Here is a 22,889-nt window from a genome sequence, read left to right as displayed (position 1 = left end):
TAGGGGGTGATAAAATCTTCATATGAAACTGCTGTGACCGAAAGGGGAAAAAGTACTGCGTTGCTGAGCAGTGGCAGATGATCAATGATACGCATATATTACTCAGTTTATGCAAATGTATGTATACATACATTTGCATAAACTCAGAAATGTTTGCATATCATTGATCATCTCTAGTGGCAATCAGTCTGGAACATAAGAAAGCTGTAAAATATAGAAAGAGTTAATGATAGTCAGACACTGGGTATAAAGAGGAGTGACTGACCATCTGCCAATCACACCCTGACGCAGCCCATAGTGGGATGAGCTAAATGCATCGGTGGCAGGGCTGCATGATCTACATCATCATAAGAGAGCATTCCTATTCCCATACACCTGACAACACCTAAACATTCCCACACACCTGACAGCTGGTACCGGTGTATGGTTTATGGCGGATCAGGTCATTTGGGCACAGGGATCAGCAGGTATCTAACAGACACCTGTGCTAATTATCAGCAATCAGTCACTCAATCTGTGAATTGGGTGCTTTATGCAGCTAGTAGCCAATCGACTAATACATAGACTACAACTAGCAGTCATTCAGGCGCCAGGGTTAGGAGCTTTGTTTTAGGCACTTGGGGGATACAGGGAGGATTAGGGTTAGGCAGTAAATGGGGGTTTTCATTTCAGGCACTTGGGGTAGGGGATTAAGGTTAGGCATTAGGTGGGGTTTTTCTTTTTAGACACTAGAAGAGGAGGGTTGAAGGGAGAATGAGTGATAGGTAGTCCATGGTAAAATATTGGTAATTCAGATTACAGATATTTTATTAGTAGTGGCACCAACTGGCAACCAACTCCTGCGGCGGCACCGCAATAGGAACTTGTTGATGGGAGTGAGTTGGTATGGTATGTGTAGTGTGCTGCTGGTCTGGATCACCTAATTCAATTTAGTATTCGGGTTGGAACTTGTTATACATCTTTTTACTAATAAATCTTGGAATTTTTAACACACACACACACACACACACACACACACACACACACACACACACGCACACACACACACAAATATCCTATATAATAATGTGCAAGTGTCTCTGCATCCCATCCCTCACTTCCTGTGTGTGTTCCGTGTGTTTTGCGCTACTGAGAATGTGCAGGGAGGGACGAGAGACACTGAGGAGGGCGGGGCCAGAAGGGGCGGGCTTGTGCGCACAGGGCGGGCATGCACGCAGGGCGGGTGCGTGCAGGGCATGTGCGCAGTGGAGTGGTGACTCGCACGCATGTGCGCAGTGGAGTGGTGACGGACCTAGCCCGTTTTTAAATGGGCTAAGGTCACTAGGATATATAAAGTCCACGTGCACTTTATTGTATTTATGGGGGGGATTTTTGTTGTATTTGGAAGCTCTCCTCTTGTGGGGCTCAGGTATTAGTGAGACAGGTGTGGATTGCCCTCCAATTTATTATTATTTCCTATGTTTTTGATTGTGCCTAAACTAATTTCTACAGCTAAGCATACAGTGGTCAGAAATGAATGATGTTTGTTCTGTTTTCAAGTGGATTGTGAGATCAAATATGGCAAGCAACTTCCTTCCCCTTCCCAAGGGAGGCACTTCACCAAACCGTTCATTCAATGTCTAACAACACAAACTGAAAAATAACATGCCAGGAGCCCTCACAGTCTTAGCACTGTATCAATATGAAAACTGTTTATGATTAATGTGGAATAGTTACTATGTATTGTACTATACACATCAGCACCTGAGCGATGAATTATATAGTGTGTTGGATTTATAGTTCACGGAGTAGATTGGAAGGTGGTGGAAGAGGTGGTGCTTGTTAATATTTAACCTCAGGCAGCAGAATAGATAGGAACAGCCCTTTGATTTATTCACTCAGCAGTCACCACAATTCATTACAATTAGAGAATGTAAGATGGAGCCACGGGCCCTGTTTATATCAAATTGTTAATTTACAATGACCAGAATTAAATATATGTTAATAACATTATTTTCCTTTTCACTGCAGGAAATTCATTTGGAATCCTTGAACTGTTGTAACTGCAATTTCTCCACAGTTCCTTTGGATTTGCCTGAAGAGGTTAGGAAGTTAGATCTTAGTTTTAATCCTCTTAAACATCTTTACTACAAAAACTTCTCAGGAGTACCTCAACTCCAGCTTCTTGACCTCACAAGGTAAACAGATGTTCTATCCTTAGAGTATTTAGCTCACTGTAGTATGTTACATTTCATATTTAATTATTACATTTGTTAGCTAATATCTTTTCAGTTATCATTTTTATAAGCGATTACAGTTTGGTTAAAAAGACATTTGTTTATCAAGTTTAACCAGAAGAAAATAAATAAATAAAAATCATGTACAATTAGTAATTATAGCTGTGGATATTCTGCAATGCAAAGAAAGCCTATAAGCTTCCTTTCAATGCAGATATACAGTAGAATTTGTCATAATTACTTCCTGTGGTAAAATATTCCACATTTTAACCACTCTTACTGTAAGGAACCCCTTCCTAAATACAGTAGATAGCAAAAATTAATTCCTCCATATGCAGATTATTTACAACAGTCAATCCAGAATACCATATATCATTGAATATAAAATTGACCTCGTGTATAAGTCAACTCCTAAATTGACCCTCTAATGCTGGCATTTTTTTAATTACACAGGTATAAGTCTACCCAGCAAAGTTAATGGCTGCACTTGCTGACCAGGAGGAGTTAACAGCTATACTTGGGGATCAGGAGGGGTTAATGGCTGCACTACCTGAAGTATTGCAGCCATTAAATCCTCCTGGTCCCCAAGGGCAGCTAATAACTCCTCCAGGTCCCCAAGTGCAGCCATTAGCCCTCCTGGATTCCCTGTCCCTATCCCTTCTTGTAATTAAAGTGGTTAATATCTATCTTGCCTGACCCTCCCCCTTATTTGTTAATTACTGTGGCCATGTATGCTTCACCATACTCCCACTTAAGGATATTGTACAGCACGACCTTTTTCCACCAGGCTGAAGATGCCTATTGTTGTAAACACTAGAAAAATCTCATATTTAGGTGACATGTTGTTGCTCTCTATCTGCCTTCTCTCCGCTCTCTGTACATACTCTCACCTCTCTAATCTCCAAATCCCATGTAACTACCAGTTCTTTAAATCCTATTCTCTCCCATCTCATTCCACAGCTATCCTCCTCCTTCATGCCTGTACTAATTCTCTCCAATGGCATCTTTCTATCCTCACTCAAAAATCCTGTTCTGAAACCACTACTTACAACCATCTCTAGATCCCACAGAACTTCCCAACTACTGCCCAGTGTCACTTCTACCATTTGCATCCAAATTACTTGAGTGCCATATACATGCTGAACTAAGCCATTATTTATCTGCTACCTCCCTGCTTGATCAGTTCCAGACTGGCTTTCACTCTAACCACTCGACAGAAACAGCTCTTACTGAAGTGACCAATGATATTCTTACGGCTAACTCCAAAGACCATTATTCCATACTCATCCTTCTTGAACTGTCATCGGCATATGATACTGTCAACCACACCTTACTCCTACAGATCCAATAAAAAAGTAGATGACGCTGCTTCTCTTAAGTATTATATTGTGAACTCTACAAATTGATCCTCCCACCTGCTGCTATCTTATATGCAGTGGTATACCCCTTGACCCCACTGACTAACAACTTACATAATTATATTACAAAAAGAAGGAGCGCAGGGGATCAATATTAAAATATCATAACTTTACTTTAAATTATTTCATCAGAAGAAATATTCCTTACATTCCCTCTCCACACACAAAATACACTGCGCATACACACATGGGAGTTTTGCGGTGCCCTGGAAAAAAAAATTATATATATATATATATATATATATATATATATATATATATATATATATATATATATATATATATATATATATATATATATATATATATATATATATATATATATTTGTAAAAAGCATACACACAAAAAAAAGTTCAAGCTATGATTTGTCCGGTTGATATAAAAGGCCAGCTTTACTATCGCCCTTTCCAAAAAGAATATTCACATTGCACATGAAAAAAAGGGGGGAGTTGTTATCTTGTTTTCAATATGAGCTTAAGTAAATAATGAAGTATACAGTGGCTAGCAAAAGTATTCGGCCCCCTTGAAGTTTTCCACATTTTGTCACATTACTGCCACAAACATGAATCAATTTTATTGGAATTTCATGTGAAAGACCAACACCAAGTGGTATACACGTGAGAAGTGGAACAAAAATCATACATGATTCCAAACATTTTTTACAAATCAATAACTGCAAAGTGGAGTGTGCGTAATTATTTGGTCCCCTTTGGTCTGAGTGCAGTCAGTTGCCCATAGACATTGCCTGATGAGTGCTTATGACTAAGTAGAGTGCACCTATGTGTAATCTAATGTCAGTACAAATACAGCTGCTCTGTGATGGCCTCAGAGGTTGTCTAAGAGAATCTTGGGAGCAACAACACCATGAAGTCCAAAGAACACACCAGACAGGTGGCTAGAAAAAGATTTCTAAAGCCTTGAACATCCCACGGAGCACTGTTCAAGCGATTATTCAGAAATGGAAGGAGTGTGGCACAACTGTACACCTACCAAGACAAGGCCGTCCACCTAAACTCACAGGCCGAACAAAGAGAGCGCTAATCAGAAATGCAGTCAAGAGTCCCATGGTGACTCTGGACGAGCTGCAGAGATCTACAGCTCAGGTGGGGGAATCTGTCCATAGGACAACTATTGGTTGTGCACTGCACAAAGTTGGCTCTTATGGAAGAGTGACAAGAAGAAAGCCATTGTTAACAGAAAAACATAAGAAGTCCCGTTTGCAGTTTGCCACAAGCCATGTGGGGGACACAGCAAACATGTGGAAGAAGGTGCTCTGGTCGGATGAGACCAAAATGGAACTTTCTGGCCAAAATGCAAAACGCTATGTGTGGCAGAAAACTAACACTGCACATCACTCAGAACACACCATCCCAAATGTCAAATATGGTGGTGGCAGCATCATGCTCTGGCATTGCTTCTCTTCAGCAGGGACAGGGAAGCTGGTCAAAGTTGATAGGAAGATGGATGGAGCCAAATACAGGGCAATCTTGGAAGAAAACCTCTTGGAGTCTGCAAAAGACTTGAGACTGGGGTGGAGGTTCACCTTCCAGCAGGACAACAACTCTAAACATAAAGCCAGGGCAACAATGGAATGGTTTAAAACAAAACATATCCATGTGTTAGAATGGCTCAGTCAAAGTCCACATCTAAATCCAATCGAGAATCTGTGGCAAGATCTGAAAACTGCTGTTCACAAACGCTGTCCATCTAATCTGACTGAGCTGGAGCTGTTTTGCAAAGAAGAATGGGCAAGGACTTCAGTCTCTAGATGTGCAAAGCTGGTAGAGACATACCCTAAAAGACTGGCAGCTGTAATTGCAGCAAAAGGTGGTTCTACAAAGTGTTGACTGAGTGGGCTGAATAATTACGCACATCCCACTTTGCAGTTATTGATTTGTAAAAAAATGTTTGGAATAATATATGATTTTCGTTACACTTCTCACGTGTACACCACTTTGTATTGGTCTTTCACGTGGGATTCCAATTGAATTGAATCATGTATGTAGCAGTAATGTGACAAGCTTGCTCCTTGCTGGTTCTTATTGCTAAAATAGCACCCCACAACAGCTCTTTTGAGAGCTAATCTTGTTCTTGTGAACTATTTTTTTTTCTGTGTGTCCCACTGACACTTGTGTTGCATAGACAGCCTTGATAATCCATACTGTGTGTGTGCCACTGCCAGGCCCAGCACATTCAGTGACTACCTGTGTGTGTGACAGGTGCACATTGTAATACCCATTACTGCATATACCTACCTACCTACCTGTTGTTCACAGTGCACCCACCTACCTATGTGAGTGCACGCAGTATTACTGTGCCTGTCCGCTACCTGCCTGTGTGTGTGTGACAGGTGCACATTGTAATACCCATTACTGCATATACCTACCTACCTGTTGTTCACAGTGCACCCACCTACCTACGTGAGCGCATGCAGTGTCACTGTGCCTGTCCGATACCTGTCTGTGTGTGTGTGACAGGTGCACATTGTAATACCAGGTACTGCATATACCTACCTACCTGTTGTTCACAGTGCACCCACCCACCTACCTACGCGAGTTGAGCGCATGCAGTGTCACTGTGCCTGCCTGCTACCTGTCTGTGTGTGACAGGTGCACATACCTACCTGTTGTGTTCAGTGCACCCACCTACCTTCGTGAGTGCACGCAGTGTGATATACCACTCCGTGCATACCTGTAAACTGCACCTGTGTGACTGCACATTGTATTAGTCAAGTCAGTGTATACCTTTCACTTCATCCCCCCCGATATGGACACAACGGACAAAACAGGCAGTGGTAGAGGCAGACCCAGAGAAGGCCACCCGGCAGATCTGTGCAAGGTCGTGTTGATGTGATTTCGTGCGGCCCTTGACCAAAGTACAGTGCTCAGAAGAAGGCACGTCCTACCAACTTCCAAGATTGTCAGGACGTGGTTGACTATTTAACACAGAACACCTCATCTTCCGCAGCCAACAGCGCTACTACAAGCACCACATCCGTTGCATTTGACACTTCACAGGAGTTAATTGGTGGGAAATGAACTGATTCACAGCTATTATTGTTACAACCAGATGAAGGCGCTAAGCAAGTTACACCACTTCATGGGCTTGATTCACAAAAGAGTGCTAACTGTTAGCATGGCCGTTTTCAGGCAAATTTTCGCATTGTGCGCGATAGCAAATTTTCACGCGAAACGATAACGTTTTTGCGTGCAAACGCAAATTTTTACACAAAAACGATAACTATTTCGCGCAAAAACAGTTTGCACGTAAAAAACTGTATCATTTCGCACGAAAATTCGAGATCGCGTGCAATGCAAAAATTCACACGAAAACGCCCATGCTAACAGTTAGGACTCTTTTGTGAATCAAGCCCCATATGTCTGAGTTAGGTGCTGACACTATGGACTTAACGTGTGAAGATGATGAAGTACCTGCTGTTGGTGCAGTTTTGGAGGTGTCTGAGGCAAGCGAAGCTGAGCAGGATGATTATGATGATGACGATGATACGGATCCCACGTATGTTCCCAATAGAGGAGATGAACAGGGGGACAGTTCAGAGAGGGAGTCAGAGAGGAGTAGGAGAAGACAAGTTGCTGAAAGAAGCAGGGGAGCTCGTCGTCAGAAACAGCTGGTGGCAGTGTCCGGCGCTATGTATCGCCACCTATGGACAGCCAGCCAACATGCCCTTCAACGTCAGCTGCTGATGCCACCATAGTGCCATCACCCCAGGGGGGCTCAGCGATTTGGACATTTTTTAATGTGTCTGCCTCAGATTGGAGCAATGCCATCTGTTGTCTCTGCCTCCAAAAATTGAGCTGTGGAAAAGCCAACACTCACGTAGGGACAAGTGCCTTACGAAGGCACATGGAGAAAAGGCACAAACTGCAATGGGAAGAGCACCTGAGCAAAATCAGCACATGAAAGAAAAGCCACCCTCCTTCTCCTCTTCCTCCTTCAGGTGCAGCATCTTCAGCCGCTTTTTCCCTTGCACCTTCACAGCCACCCTCCTCCACTCAGCCTCTGCACTTGAGTGGTTCCTGTTTCTCTGCCCACAGCAGCCAGGTATCCGTGAAGGAAATCTTTGAACGGAAGTGTTAGGATCCCCAGTTCTGCCTGTCATTGCAGTGATGGGCTGACTCTGCATTTGCTTCAGTCTGCACATTACTGCAATGGAATTGTATGCAAGTCTGTGAGGATTCTCAGTTCTGCCTGTCATTGCAGTGATGGGCTGACTGTCCACCGGTTTTTGTCTGCACATTGCTGCAATGGAATTGCATGTGTGTGTGCAAGGGAGTGTCTGAACACCTGCAAGGTGAGGGCCTTGTTAGCTGAGTACTTAAAATCCAGACTTCCCAGCAGCCTTTGCTGTTGCATTGTTTGTCCTCCCTGCTTGTTCAGCCTCAGTTCCTGCTCCTGTCTTGCCTGAGTCCTAGAATTATAATCTGTCTGGTTGCTCCAGTTCTGCCTGACCTCTTGGAGTTATAGCCCATGTGTTTGCTCTTGTCCTGTATGCTGGATGAATATCTACATACCTGCTGGTGGACTTGAACTTACTAATATTGCCTGGGTAAATACTCCTGTCAAGTTGCTTCATGAACATAATGTTGCATGCTTGTTCCTGCACGGTCTGGAATCTACTTTGAATACTGTTGATGTACATACCTTCACTGTAAATAAAACATCACTTTGCATCATATCCTGGGTGTCTTACCCGCATGAAGCAAAGTCTCGCCAGACGGAATGCCTGCTGGTGAGCATGACAGGAAGAAGCCAATTTCTGCCAGTCACCCCCTTGCCCAGCGTCTGACAGCTGACGTGGGGGAACTGTTAGCTCACCAGCTGTTACCATACAAGCTGGTGGACTCTGAGGCCTTCCGTACATTTGTGGCCATTGGGACACCGCAGTGGAAGATACCAGGCCGCAATTATTTCTCTAAAAAGGCGATACCCAAACTGTACCGTAAAGTTGACAGGCAAGGGGTGCCATCTCTGGCACACAGCATTGGGTCAAGGGTCCATCTGACCACGGATGCTTGGTCTAGCACGGTCAGGGCCGCTACATTACTTTCACAGCCCATTGGGTCAACCTGGTGACTGATGGCAAGCAGGGAGTATGTGGCTGTGCAGCAGGCCAACTTGTGACACATCCACGGCTTTCAGGCAGGCCTGCTGCCACCTCCTCTCCTCCTCTTCCCTGTCGTCGTCCTCCTCCTCCTCCTTGGCTGAGTGGCAGTTCAACTCTACTGGTGCTGCCATCTCCTCTCCAGGTCACACACCCCAATCTCCCCAGGGCCTATGCTGCATGCCAGGTACGACGGTGTCACGCCACCTTAGACATGTCTTGCCTCAAAGAGGAGAGTCACACTGGACCAGCTCTCCTGGCTGCTCTTAACAAACAGGTGGATAAGTGGCTGATCCCGCACCAGCTGGAGATTGGCAGCGGGGTGTGTGACAACAGCAGCAATCTCCTTTCCGCTTTGAATTTGGGAAAGCTGACACATGTACCCTGCATGGCACATGTGCTGAATCTAGTCATTTAAAGATTTGTGTCAAAGTACCCAGATTTAGAGGACATCCTGAAGCAGGCCAGGAAGTTGTGTGGGCATTTTAGGCGGTCTTACACGGCCATGGCACGCTTTGCGGACATTCAGCGGAGAAACAAGTTGCCGGTGAGATGCTTGATATGTGATAGCCTGACTGGAATTCGACCCTGGTCATGTTCTCTCACCTCTAGAACAGGAGAAAGCCGTCACCCAGTACCTCTACAATTTCAGTAGAAGGACACAATCTGAGGAGATGGGGATGTTCTGGCCCCCAACTGGATACTGATGCGAAATGCATGCAGGCTCATGCGGCCGTTTGAGGAGGTGACCAACCTGGTGAGTCGCAGTGAAGGCACCATCAGTGACTTGATCCCGTATGCTTACTTCCTGGAGCGTGCCATGCATAGAGTGGTAGATCAAGCTGTGGAGAAGCGTGAAAAGGAACAGTTATGGCAGGAACAGTTGTGGGAGCAATTTTTATCAGAATCAGATGTTTCCTCAACACCTGCGGCAGCACAGAGAGGTGAGGAGGAGGAAGCAATGTGTGGGGAAGAGGAGTCAGACTCGGATGATGAGGAAGGAGTGTCACGATCTGCATCTGCTGGTAACATCATGAACTCTATGGATGGACTTCCTATTTCTCACCAGCAGATGTCACCAATCTCTTCAGGGATTGTGCAGCCTGAACTGCTCTCTGCCCACAAGCAGAGGTCTCTATTTCCAGAAACATTTCTGTTACAGACTGCTAATGAAGGCAGGTCTGGGATCACATGGACATTGTCACCTGACCTCCCAGCACACCATTTAACCAGCTTCAGCAGACCAGTTCAGTGCTAGTTCTTCAAACCTGTTTCCTGGACCTGATCCCCGAGTTCTAGCTTTCCCTGATTCAGTCTTGTTACCTGCCGTGTATGACCTTTTGCTATTTCCTCGACTAATCTTTTGCCTAAGCGATTATATCTCTGTATGATTTCCTGGTTTGACTCTGCTTGTATGACTATCCATTGCCTGTCGATATCTGCTTTAGCCGCCTTGTTTATGTATATATTGTATATAGTTGTGTGTATATATATTAACCAGGTTCCAGGGTTTAGTGTGCACACTAGTGATATATGCTTAAGGCTGCCTTGCATAATCACTATATGCAAGGAGCACTTAGTGCATATATATCCCTGACTATTACTAGTCCTGTGTATGGTTTCCTTTTTGCAGTTGCATATCTTCTTATTTTTGCCTGGTTTCCGTGCATGAAGCTAATGTACGTTTAATGCTATGTGCTTAATTTATGTTGCAATAAACCTTGTTATTTTTCCCTATTCCTGGCCTGAGTCTTGGTGTATTTCCACATTAGTGACTAACCTGCAATTCCTATGCACTGCATGTGATGTTTTATGTTACCAGTGCATTGGTATCGTAACAAGGTGATTCTTTGGAGGAGGAGGAGGCGGCGGCAGAAGAACAACAACCGCAGCAGGCATTGCAGGGGGCTTGTGCTGCTCGACGTTCCCGTTCGTGGCTGGGGGGAGGAGGAGGACTTACCTGACGTCACTGAGGAAGAGCAAGAGGAGATGGATAGTACAGCTTGATCCAACTTTGTGCAGATGGCGTATTTCATGCTGTCCAGCCTGTTGAGGGACCCCCGTATAAAAAAACTCAAGGGGAATGAGCTGTACCGGGTGGCCACGCTACTAGACCCTCGGTATAGGCACAAAGTGGTGGACATGTTACCAACTCACCAGAAGGCAGAAAGGATGCAGCAAATGGAGAACAAGCTGGCAACTATGCTTTACAATGCGTTTAAGGATGATGTCACAGCACAACGCAATAAAGGTACCACTGCCAGTAATCCTCCTCCCATATCCATGCAGGCAAGGACAGGACGTTCCAGCGATCTCATGGTGATGTTGGACATGCGGACATTCTTTAGTCCAGCGCCTCAAGCATCCTGTCAGAAAGAACCTTCAGCACAGCTGGAGTCATTGTCACTGAGAAGAGAAGTCGCCCAAGTCAAAAAAGTGTTCAGTACCTCACTTTATCAAAATGAATGAGGCATGGATCCCGGAGGGCTACTGCCTGCCTGAAGACTAAGTCAGTCCCCACGCACAGCATCTCTGCCTGCATGCCGTGTGACTGGCTGCCTGCCCCAAGACTAAGTAGCTCCCCACACAGCACCTCTGCCCGCAGGCCACATGACTACCTTCTCCGCCACCACCAACAGGGTCCAGGACTCCAGGCGGATAGCAGCAGCCGCTATAATAATTTTTCTGGTGCGTGTACATGCCTGCCTAATTTTTCTGGCTGCACTGCGGCTGCAACAACAAAACAAAAGGCATGTACATGTGCCCATTCCCCTTTATGATCCTTACCTTGCCACGGTGAAGGGGCTTGCGTATCAAAATGAAGCAATGACCACCGGCTATATGAGTGTCTCGGGGGGGTGGCACACCAAAGATAATAAGGTTGTTGCTTCATTGTGGACAGACCAAATTCGATCAGCTGGACAGTCACTGTTCTGTCATCGAGCTACCTCAGCCCGGCGACCATATGGGCTGGAAAGCCGCCATCACCTGCACTCTCGCCATGGTGCGCACCAGTCCAACACGGCCGTCACTACACAAAAAGCTGTTTGCAGTCACTGCATACCTTTCACTGCATCTCTGACTGCACATTGTATTATACCTGGCAGTCAGGGCATACCTTTCACTTGAATGGATGGCAGACTTGCCCTCCATAACAGATTCTCGTTAAAGGATTTAAAGTTGATTCACATCATATACAGCAGGGCCTCGATAGTCCTCCTGAATTGTTACTGCCGCCTCCCTTGGATGTGTGGTGGTAGCCATTCCTGCTCGTTTCCCAACAGCGTGCCTACTGCCTTCCTTGGATGTGTGGTGGTAGCTGTTTCTCAGGCTCCCACTCTGGACCAGAATCACCCCTGATTTCCCAGCCATTACCCGTGGTCACCATGGTACTGGGAAAGTAATATGGAAACTTGCTTATCAGGCACACAGTTGAATGAATGACAGACTTGCCCTCCTTAACAGATTCTCGTTAAAGGATTTAAAGTTGATTCGTCTCATATACAGCAGAGCCTTGAAAGTCCTCCTGTATTGTTATTTTTCGTCAATACCTCCCTGAGTCAGGACCTGCATGCCATGCCTTCTGCCTTCCTTGGATGTGTGGTGGTAGCCATTTCTCAGGCTCCTACTCCGGACCGGAATCGAACCCTGATTCCCCGGCCATTACCCGTGGTCACCATGGTACTGAGAAAGTAATATTGAAAGTTTATCAGTCACACAGTTGAATGAATGGCAGACTTGCCCTCCATAACAGATTCTCGTTAAAGGTACTGAACAGCAAACAGAACAAGTATTTAAAAAAATAGATGTAAGCTTTAACAATGGTAGAGAAAGAACCATCGAAAGTTGATAAGGCATTCAGACATTACCTGACATCACTGAGTGAGGAAGAGCAATCTCGCCATGGTGCGCAGTAGTCCAGCACGGCCGTCACTACACAAACAGCTGTTTGTGGTGCATTACACAGTGAGTTTGGTCCGTCAGTGTGAAGCAGTACACTAATTACACTACCTGATTGTTGCATACACATGCAAGATGTTTTAAAGCACTTTAGGCCTCCAATTTAGTATGCAATGTGATTTCTGCCCTTAAAATGCTGCTGTGCGTCAAATCCAGATTTTTTCCGGGACTTTTGGCATGTATCCCACTCCGCCATGCAAAAACTCAGACGTTAGACCCATTGAAACATCTTTTCCATCACTTTTGTGGCCAGCATAAATATTTCTAGTTTTCGAAGTTCGCCTCCCAATTAAAGTCTATTGCGTTTCGTGAAAGTTCGCGCAAACCGAACTTTTTGCGGAGGTTCGCGTTCGAGGTTAGCGAACCGAAAATCGGAGGTTCGAGCCATCTCTACTCTTTTATTACATAAGCAATTGTGCCTTGTAAAGACAGAAGCAAGGCATACATTTACTATTTCAACTTTAATGCAGATTTAGCCCTCTCATGCTTTAAAGCTATAAATGCATTCCTTTTACACTTAATTATGTTAAAAACATTTTTATGTACTTATAGTAGAATTTTTTATAAGAAAAGTTTATGAGTTAAAGTGAGTTAACTCCATTCCGGTTAGATACTTAACTATGAAGAGGAAAGGCATTGCATACCGCGTGCATAAAAAAAGGGCGCATGGAAAAAAGGGCGTGGGATATAGTCGAAATTATAAGTTGTAATGATAAACAATATTTTTTGTTTATAGCTTATAAACGAAAATCTAGTGCTAAATAGGTTGAATAAACGAAAATGAAATGGCAAAATAGTGTCTATAACAAAAACGAAATAGGAAATGAAACGTCAAATAAGGTCTATAACAAGAAAATGATATTTACACTTGTATTAAGCATAGTAATACAATGGTAGATTTTACAGGTATTTTACTGCAATTATACCTATACCTAACTGTAGGCTCACACAGATCTCTCCCTATCCCTATTCCTAACCCCTAGACCCCCACCCCCTTTGTGTAAATATACATAATTTAATAAATTACAAATACTGTACTGTAACTAACCCTAGCTCTTGCGCAGATTGGCAGTCTAGTTGAGGTGTATGGGTGACTGATGCAGAGGTGCGAGATGTGTGCTGCATTTAAGGATTATTGAAAAAGTGATTGATGTTTTAAACTTTTTATTAAAACAATCAAATATTCATATTCATATATGATTTGATAGGTGCAGAAAATATAATTATTGAATTGTTGTTTATTGGTGGGGGTGGAGCAAACCCACAATTTTTTCTTGCAGCCTAAATTCAATTAGGAGAAGCGCAACAACTGAGGATATTGTGTTTAATAGAATAAATAGCCTTAAAATCACGTACACATTAATAATATTATATATAGAAAAAGGAAAAAAAAATAGAATAAATAGCCTTACAATCAGGTACGCATTGAAAATCTTAAAATAACAGTAATATTAAAAGAGATATATTCGTAAGATAATATATCTAAAAACTATAATTGACGCATTATAAGTCTAAAAAACAAAGTTAATACCAAAAGCGATGTATTTCTAATAGAATAAGGTTGAAAACGTTAAACATATGTATGAAAATGGATTTTAAAAATGATAAGATAAGTGTAAACAAAAATGTACTTGTTACAGTCCTGAAAGCGAAATTTAAAAATGAAAAAATAAGTAAAACCTCCTAAAAGCGAAACTTAAAAACTTAAAAAAAAAAAGTAAAACACAAAGTCAAAACGAATTTGTAAACGATATTTGTAATAAACCTTATTTTGTAAACAAAAACTTTTGTTAGCACGATCATGCAACCGCTGTTTCTCGGGCACCCAAATTTCCTGTCGGGCGCCCAATAGCCAATATTTTGCATTGCAGTCTATGGCGGTGGCCTTTTTGTCCATTAGCCATATGCGCCCTTTTTTCCTGCTTCCCTGCATACTATAGAGCCCTCCCAATCCTTAGTCTGCCTCATCATTTTAACTCTACCCCTCATTAAATTTATTCGACCTTCTAGGTCAAATACCTCTTTGGCACTTCTCAAGCAGCTTTGGCACTTCTTCAAGGCGGTCCTTGAACGGGCATGGGCGGAGTGATCCCGTCATTCGTGACGCGATCCTCCACCGGGGACTGGCTCTGCCCCCCTCGCGCTGTAACTCGCCGGCCGTTCGGAAGCGCCGGCGGGTTACTAGCACCTGGATCGCCGCATACAAAGTGTATAATACACTTTGTAATGTATACAAAGTGTATTATACACGCTGCCTCCTGCCCTGGTGGTCCCAGTGTCCGAGGGACCACCAGGGCAGGCTGCAGCCACCCTAGTCTGCACACAAGCACACTGATTTCCCCCCCCCTGCCCCCTGATTGCCCACAGCACCCCTCAGACTCCCCCCCCCACCTGCCCCCCCCAGACCACTGTTTGCACCCAATCACCCCCCTAATCACCCATCAATCACTCCGTCACTATCTGTAAACGCTATTTTTTGTATGCCCTAAACTGCCCCCTGCTCCCTCCTGATCACCCCCCATCCCTCAGATTCTCCCCAGACCCCCCCCCCCCCACAGACCCCCCCCCCCGTGTACTGTATGCATCTATCCCCCTGATCACCTGGCAATCACCCGTCAATCACCCATCAATCACCCCCTGTCACTGCCATCCATCAATCAGCCCCTAACCTGCCCCTTGCGGGCAATCTGATCACCCACCCACACCAATAGATCGCCCGCAGATCCGACGTCAGATCACCTCCCAAGTGCATTGTTTACATCTGTTCTCTACCCTAAACACCCACTAATTACCCATCAATCACCCCCTATTACCACCTGTCACTGTTACCCATCAGATCAGACCCTAATCTGCCCCTTGCGGGCACCCAATCACCTGCTTACACGCTCAGATTGCCCTCAGACCCCCCCTTATCAATTCGCCAGTGCAATATTTACATCTGTTTTTCCCTATAATAACCCACTGATCACCTGTCAATTACCTGTCAATCACCCATCAATCACCCCCTGTCACTGCCACCCATCAATCACCCCCTGTCACTGCCACCCATCAATCAGCCCCTAACCTGCCCCTTGCGGGCAATCTGATCACCCACCCACACCAATAGATCGCCCGCAGATCCGACATCAGATCACCTCCCAAGTGCATTGTTTACATCTGTTCTCTACCCTAAACACCCACTAATTACCCATCAATCACCCCTTGTCACTGCTACCCATCAGATTAGACCCATATCTGCCCCTAGGGCACTCAATCACCCGCCCACACCCTCAGAACGCCCTCAGACCCCAGCCCTGATCACCTCGCCAGTGCATTGCTTGCATCTATTCCACCCTCTAATCACACCTTGAGACACCCATCAATCACCTCCTGTCACCCCCTAGCACACCTACCCATCAGATCAGGCCCTAATTTGCCCCGTGTGGGCTCCTGATCACTCGGCTAAACCCTCAGATCCCCCTCAGATCCCCTTCTGATCACCTCCCCAGTGCATTGATTGCATCTATTTTCCCCTCTAACCACCCCCTGAGACACCCATCAATCACCTCCTGTCACCCCCTAGCACTCCTATCCATCAGATCAGGCCCAATACAACCTGTCATCTAAAAGGCCATCCTGCTTATGACCGGTTCTACCAAATTCGCCCCCTCATAGACCACCTGTCATCAAAATTTGCAGATGCTTATACCCCAGAACAGTCATTTTGAGACATTTGGTTTCCAGACTACTTATGGTTTTGGGACCGTAAAATGCCAGGGCGGTATAGGAACCCCACAAGTGACCCCATTTTAGAAAAAAGACACCCCAAGGTATTCTGTTAGGTGTATGACGAGTTCATAGAAGATTTTATTTTTTTTCAAAACTTAGCGGAAATTGATTTTTATTGTTTTTTTTTCACAAAGTGTCATTTTTCACTAACTTGTGACAAAAAATAAAATCTTCTATGAACTCGCCATACACCTAACAGAATACCTTGGGGTGTCTTCTTTCTAAAATGGGGTCACTTGTGGGGTTCCTATACTGCCCTGGCATTTTAGGGGCCCTAAACCGTGAGGAGTAGTCTAGAAAACAAATGCCTCAAAATGACCTGTGAATAGGACGTTGGGCCCCTTAGCGCACCTAGGCTGCAAAAAAGTGTCACATATGTGGTACCGCCGTACTCAGGAGAAGTAGTATAATGTGTTTTGGGGTGTATTTTTACACATATCCATGCTGGGTGGGAGAAATCTCTCTGTAAATGGACAATTGTGTGTAAAAAAAATCAAACAATTGTCGTTTAAAGAGATATTTCTCCCACCCAGCATGGGTATGTGTAAAAACACACCCCAAAATACATTATACTACTTCTCCTGAGTACTGCGGTACCACATGTGTGGCACTTTTTTACACCCTAAGTACGCTAAGGGGCCCAAAGTCCAAGAGTACCTTTAGGATTTCACAGGTCATTTTGCGACATTTGGTTTCAAGACTACTCCTCACGGTTTAGGGCCCCTAAAATGCCAGGGCAGTATAGGAACCCCACAAATGACCCCATTCTAGAAAGAAGACACCGAAAGGTATTCTGTTAGGAGTATGGTGAGTTCATAGAAGATTTTATTTTTTGTCACAAGTTAGCAGAAAATGACACTTTGTGAAAAAAAACAATTAAAATCAATTTCCGCTAACTTGTGACAAAAAATAAAATCTTCTATGAACTCACCATGCTCCTAACGGAATACCTTGGGGTGTCTTCTTTCTAAAATGGGGTCATTAGTGGGGTTCCTATACTGCCCTGGCATTTTAGGGGCCCTAAACCGTGAGGAGTAGTCTTGAAACAAAAATGACCTGTGAAATTCTAAAGGTACTCATTGGAATTTGGGCCCCTTAGCGCAGTTAGGGTGCAAAAAAATTGCCACACATGTGGTACCGCCGTACTCAGGAGAAGTAGTATAATGTGTTTTGGGGTGTATTTTTACACATACCCATGCTGAGTGGGAGAAATCTCTCTGTAAATGGACAATTGTGTGTAAAAAAAATCAAACAATTGTCATTTACAGAGATATTTCTCCCACCCAGCATGGGTATGTGTAAAAATACACCCCAAAACACATTATACTACTTCTCTTGAGTACGGCGGAACCACATGTGTGGCACTTTTTTACACCCTAAGTGCGCTAAGGGGCCCAAAGTCCAATGAGTACCTTTAGGATTTCACAGGTCATTTTACGACATTTGGTTTCTAGACTACTCCTCACGGTTTAGGCGTACATTTGAAAAAGTCACGGTCAAATTTAGGCGCGATTTATCGGGAAAAGAAAAATATCGTAATTAAGAAATATTGATAATTTAACAGTATTTGTAAAGTAAAATCGATAATTCTGATTATTATTATTACAGGTATAAAACTGATGTGAGATGAAAACGAAAATATAATAATGTTAAATATCGTAATGTAATTCAACTACACAGCTTAACCCAACCCTACTCTCACACACAACCCTCCCTTGGTGGTGCCTAACCCTAACCACCCCCCTGGTGGTGCCTAACCCCCCATGGTGGTGGCTAACCCTAAATGTACCTAACCCTACCCTGACACAGAACCCTCCCTGTTCCTATCCCTAACCCCTAGACCCCCCTATTGGTGCCTAACCCTAACCACCCCCCTGGTGGTGCCTAACCCTAACCACCACCCTGGTGCTGCCTAACCCTAACCACCCCCCTGGTGCTGCCTAACCCTAACCACCCCCTGGTGCTGCCTTACCCTAACCAACCCCCCTGGTGGTGACTAACCCTAAAACTCCCCTGGTGGTGCCTAACCCTAACCACCCCCTGATGGTGCCTAACCCTAAAACTCCCCTGGTGGTGTCTAACCCTAAATTATCATAAATACTTCATATATTATCGTAAATAGAAATGTCAAATATCAGTATTACATCTGTACAGTGAATGTTATATTTTCGTAATTACAAATTTATATGTATTTGGACAGAATTTGCTTACATTCCATCATTAAACATGTTCATTTACCGTTATTACACCAAAAGACTTTTTAAGTTATCGTTATGACTGACATCGTTTTTCTTTATTTAGCGTTATGATATTCGTTCTGATATGTCATCATAAACTTTAAATTACCGATATTACCGATTCCACAACACAATTAGGAATATTACCGAGTTTACTTTATCGATTTACGCAAAATATTAATTTTAGGCACTTGCGCCCAAACATATGCAAAATTGAGTGTAAATTTACAAAAACCATAATTAACATTAGAAATATAGCCGCGCCCAAATCTATTAGCGCTATTTTTAGCTGATCCGCGGTTTAGGGCCCCTAAAATGCCAGGGCAGTATAGGAACCCCACAAATGACCCCATTCTAGAAAGAAGACACCCAAAGGTATTCCGTTAGGAGTATGCTGAGTTCATAGAAGATTTTATTTTTTGTCACAAGTTAGCGGAAAATGACACTTTGTGAAAAAAAACAATTAAAATCAATTTCCGCTAACTTGTGACAAAAAATTAAATCTTCTATGAACTCACCATACTCCTAACAGAATACCTTGGGGTGTCTTGTTTCTAAAATGGGGTCATTAGTGGGGTTCCTATACTGCCCTGGCATTTTAGGGGCCCTAAACCGTGAGGAGTAGTCTTGAAACAAAAATGACCTGTGAAATCCTAAAGGTACTCATTGGACTTTGGGCCCCTTAGCGCAGTTAGACTGCAAAAAAGTGCCACACATGTGGTAGCGCCGTACTCAGGTGAAGTAGTATAATGTGTTTTGGGGTGCATTTTTACACATACCCATGCTGAGTGGGAGAAATATCTCTGTAAATGGACAATTGTGTGTAAAAAAAATCAAACAATTGTCATTTACAGAGATATTTCTCCCACCCAGCATGGGTATGTGTAAAAATACACCCCAAAACACATTATACTACTTCTCCTGAGTATGGCAATACCACATGTGTGGCACTTTTTTACAGCCTAACGGCGCTAAGGGGCCCAAAGTCCAATGAGCACCTTTGGGCTTTACAGGGGTGCTTACAATCAGGCACCCCCCAAAATGCCAGGACAGTAAACACACCCCACAAATTACCCCATTTTGGAAAGTAGACACTTCAAGGTATTCAGAGAGGAGCATAGTGAGTCTGTGGCAGATTTCATTTTGTTTTTGTCGCACGTTAGCAGAAATGGAAACTTTTTTTTTCTTTTTTGTCACAAAGTGTCATTTTCTGCTAACTTGTGACAAAAAATAAATTCTTCTATGAACTCACCATGCCTCTCAGTGAATACTTTGGGATGTCTTCTTTCCAAAATGGGGTCATTTGGGGGGTATTTATACTATCCTGGAATTCTAGCCCCTCATGAAACATGACAGGTGGTCAGAAAAGTCATAGATGCTTCAAAATGGGAAAAAACACTTTTTACACCATAGTTTGTAAACGCTATAACTTTTACCCAAACCAATCAATATAGACTGAATGGGTTTTTTTTAATTAAAAACGTTTGTCCACATTTTTCGTGCTGCATGTATACAGAAATTTTACTTTATTTGAAAACTATCAGCACAGAAAGTTAAAAAAAACTTTTTTTTTTTTTTTACAAAATTCATGTCTTTCTTGATGAATATAATAAAAAGTAAAAATCGCAGCAGCAATCAAATAGCACCAAAAGAAAGCTTTATTAGTGGCAAGAAAAGGAGCCAACATTCATTTAGGTGGTAGGTTGTATGAGCGAGCAATAAACTGTGAAAGCTGCAGTGGTCTGAATGGAAAAAAAGGGTCTGGTCCTTAAAGAGGCTCCGTAACAAAAATTGCATCCTGTTTTTTATCATCCTACAAGTTCCAAAAGCTATTCTAATGTGTTCTGGCTTACTGCAGCACTTTCTACTATAACAGTCTCTGTAATAAATCAACTTCTCTCTCTTGTCAGACTTGTCAGCCTGTGTCTGGAAGGCTGCCAAGTTCTTCAGTGTTGTGGTTCTGTGATGCATCTCCCCCATCCAGGCCCCTCTCTGCACACTGCCTGTGTGTTATTTAGATTAGGGCAGCTTCACTCTGCTCTCTTATCTTTTACAAGCTGGATAAATCCTTCTCTGAGCTGGCTGGGCTTTCACATACTGAAGAATTACAGACAGGCAGAGCTGTCTGCACTCTGCAGGAAGAAACAGCCTGATACTTCAGTGGAAGATAGCTGAAGGGGGAAAGAAACACACAAATGATCTCTTGAGATTCAAAAGGAAGGGTGTATACAGCCTGCTTGTGTATGAATGTATTTTCTATGTGTGGACATACTGTACATCAACCTACTTCCTGTTTTGGTGGCCATTTTGTTTGTTTATAAACAAACCTTTTAAAACTGTTTTTAACCACTTTTAATGCGGCAAGGAGCGGCGAAATTGTGACAGAGGGTAATAGGAGATGTCCCCTAACGCACTGGTATGTTTACTTTTGTGCGATTTTAACAATACAGATTCTCTTTAAGGGGGGTAAAGCCCACGGTCCTCAAGTGGTTAAATGCTAAATCACATCGCTCCCATGTGCACACACTGGATAACATTAGCAGGAGCTTTTAAAATCACAAAGCGCTCAGAAAAGCTCTTCTGGTGTGCACCAGCCCACACTCTGACAGCTCTGAACCTCTTATCAACAGGTTTTGGATTAGTACATTTTCTTGTAGGGGATTCTCAAAGTTTCTTTTATGTTTTTCAAAAGTGCTACCTGAAAAGGGTCTACATAAAGATGCAGACCTGCTTGCTCATGTACACACTATTCTGCCACTTGGACTGTGTTACTGTTGTCCATGAAGTGCTTTTGAAAATAAGGACCATTTGAAAAAATCCCCCATTAGGATATGGGCTATTTAAAAACCTGTCCGTCAGAGGTTCAGAGCTGTCTGATTAACACTACCTACTTAAAGTGACTGCTGTTTAGAAAAAAAGTAATTTACAGTGATTTTTTTTATCTCGGTCTATTGTAGGCATACACAAATATTTTAAATATTACAATTTTTGTGATATTAGAGTGAACAGAGGTGCCAGCAGGATACAAGGTACTAAAAAATTTAAAATTCCTCAGGAGGTGGTGGTGGACTCGCCTCCTTGAAGTAGACAAGATACTGTCAGCTTTTTAACAACAACAGGTTTTTTTATATACTCCAGACAACCATGCAACTCGTTTCGCAGGTATATTCCTGCTTCTTCAGGCAATAACAAATAGGCGTACATGCTGAAAAGACAGAGACAAATAAGTGAGGACACTTTATTTGTCTCTGTCTTTTCAGCGTGTACTCCTATTCGTTATTGCCTGAGGAAGCAGGAATATACCTGCGAAACGAGTTGCATGGTTGTCTGGAGTATATAAAAAAACCTGTTGTTGTTAAAAAGCTGACAGTATCTTGTCTACTTCAAGGAGGCGAGTCCACCACCACCTCCTGAGGAAGTTTAAATTTTTTAGTACCTTTTATCCTGCTGGCGCCTCTGTTCACTCTTATATTACCAATATCCACCCCTGGTGGAGGGGTCGATCCCCATCTCTATTTTCCTGATCTACAGAGAGCGACTTTTAATCCTGAGTGAGGACAGATCTAATCTTCTCACCTGCCTGCACAGTGGTTACCTAGGAGGTAACCCACTTTTGTGAGTATATACACTATATACTTTTCAATTCCAACCTATTGTTTTGCTTACTACACTATATTGGGCTCTCAGTGTCCCCACTTTTGTTTATAATTTTTGTGATAGTGTTTCTTTAATCCTCACACACACACTGGCTTCATCTCAGGCAAGGATTTTGTGTGTGTTTAGCTGCCTTTCAACATCATTTAGTGGTACGCCCTCCCAGATCTCTGAATAATAAGTGAGGAACAAGGGCAATGTTCATTAATGGCAATACTGATCAATAAGAACTCACACCTTTAGTGAGTTTCTGAGCTGTTTAAACATGGCTTTCTTAAAGTGAAACTGCAGTGAAAATAACGTAATGAAAAACAGTGCTTAATTTTACATTATTTATAAATGATTTAATCAATGTTTGCCCATTGTAAAATCTTTCATCTCCCTGATTTACATCCTGACATTATATGGCGACATTTTTACTGCTGGCAAGTAATGTATGTGGAAAGAGATGATGAACTTTTTTGGCTGTTATTTCCTACAATGAACAAGGTTCCCACAGTGTGATGTCAGCAC

The 22,889-nt window shown here is 43.3% G+C and overlaps 1 protein-coding gene across 1 annotated transcript in view; it reads left to right on the top strand.

Moving 5' to 3' along the window:
• The window catches only part of TLR4 (toll like receptor 4), a 50,639-nt gene that overhangs the window by 11,252 nt on the left and 16,498 nt on the right, over nt 1-22,889 (top strand). Inside the window, exon 2 of the mRNA XM_068249712.1 lies at nt 2,011-2,177. Coding sequence (XP_068105813.1) covers nt 2,011-2,177 — 167 coding nt within the window. The remainder of the gene's footprint in view (nt 1-2,010; nt 2,178-22,889) is intronic.

Source organism: Hyperolius riggenbachi, chromosome 8 (assembly GCF_040937935.1).
Source record: "Hyperolius riggenbachi isolate aHypRig1 chromosome 8, aHypRig1.pri, whole genome shotgun sequence".
Taxonomy (NCBI): Eukaryota; Metazoa; Chordata; class Amphibia; order Anura; family Hyperoliidae; genus Hyperolius; species Hyperolius riggenbachi.
The sequence above is the reverse complement of the archived record's forward strand: the minus strand, read 5'-3'. Positions and strand labels throughout refer to the sequence as shown.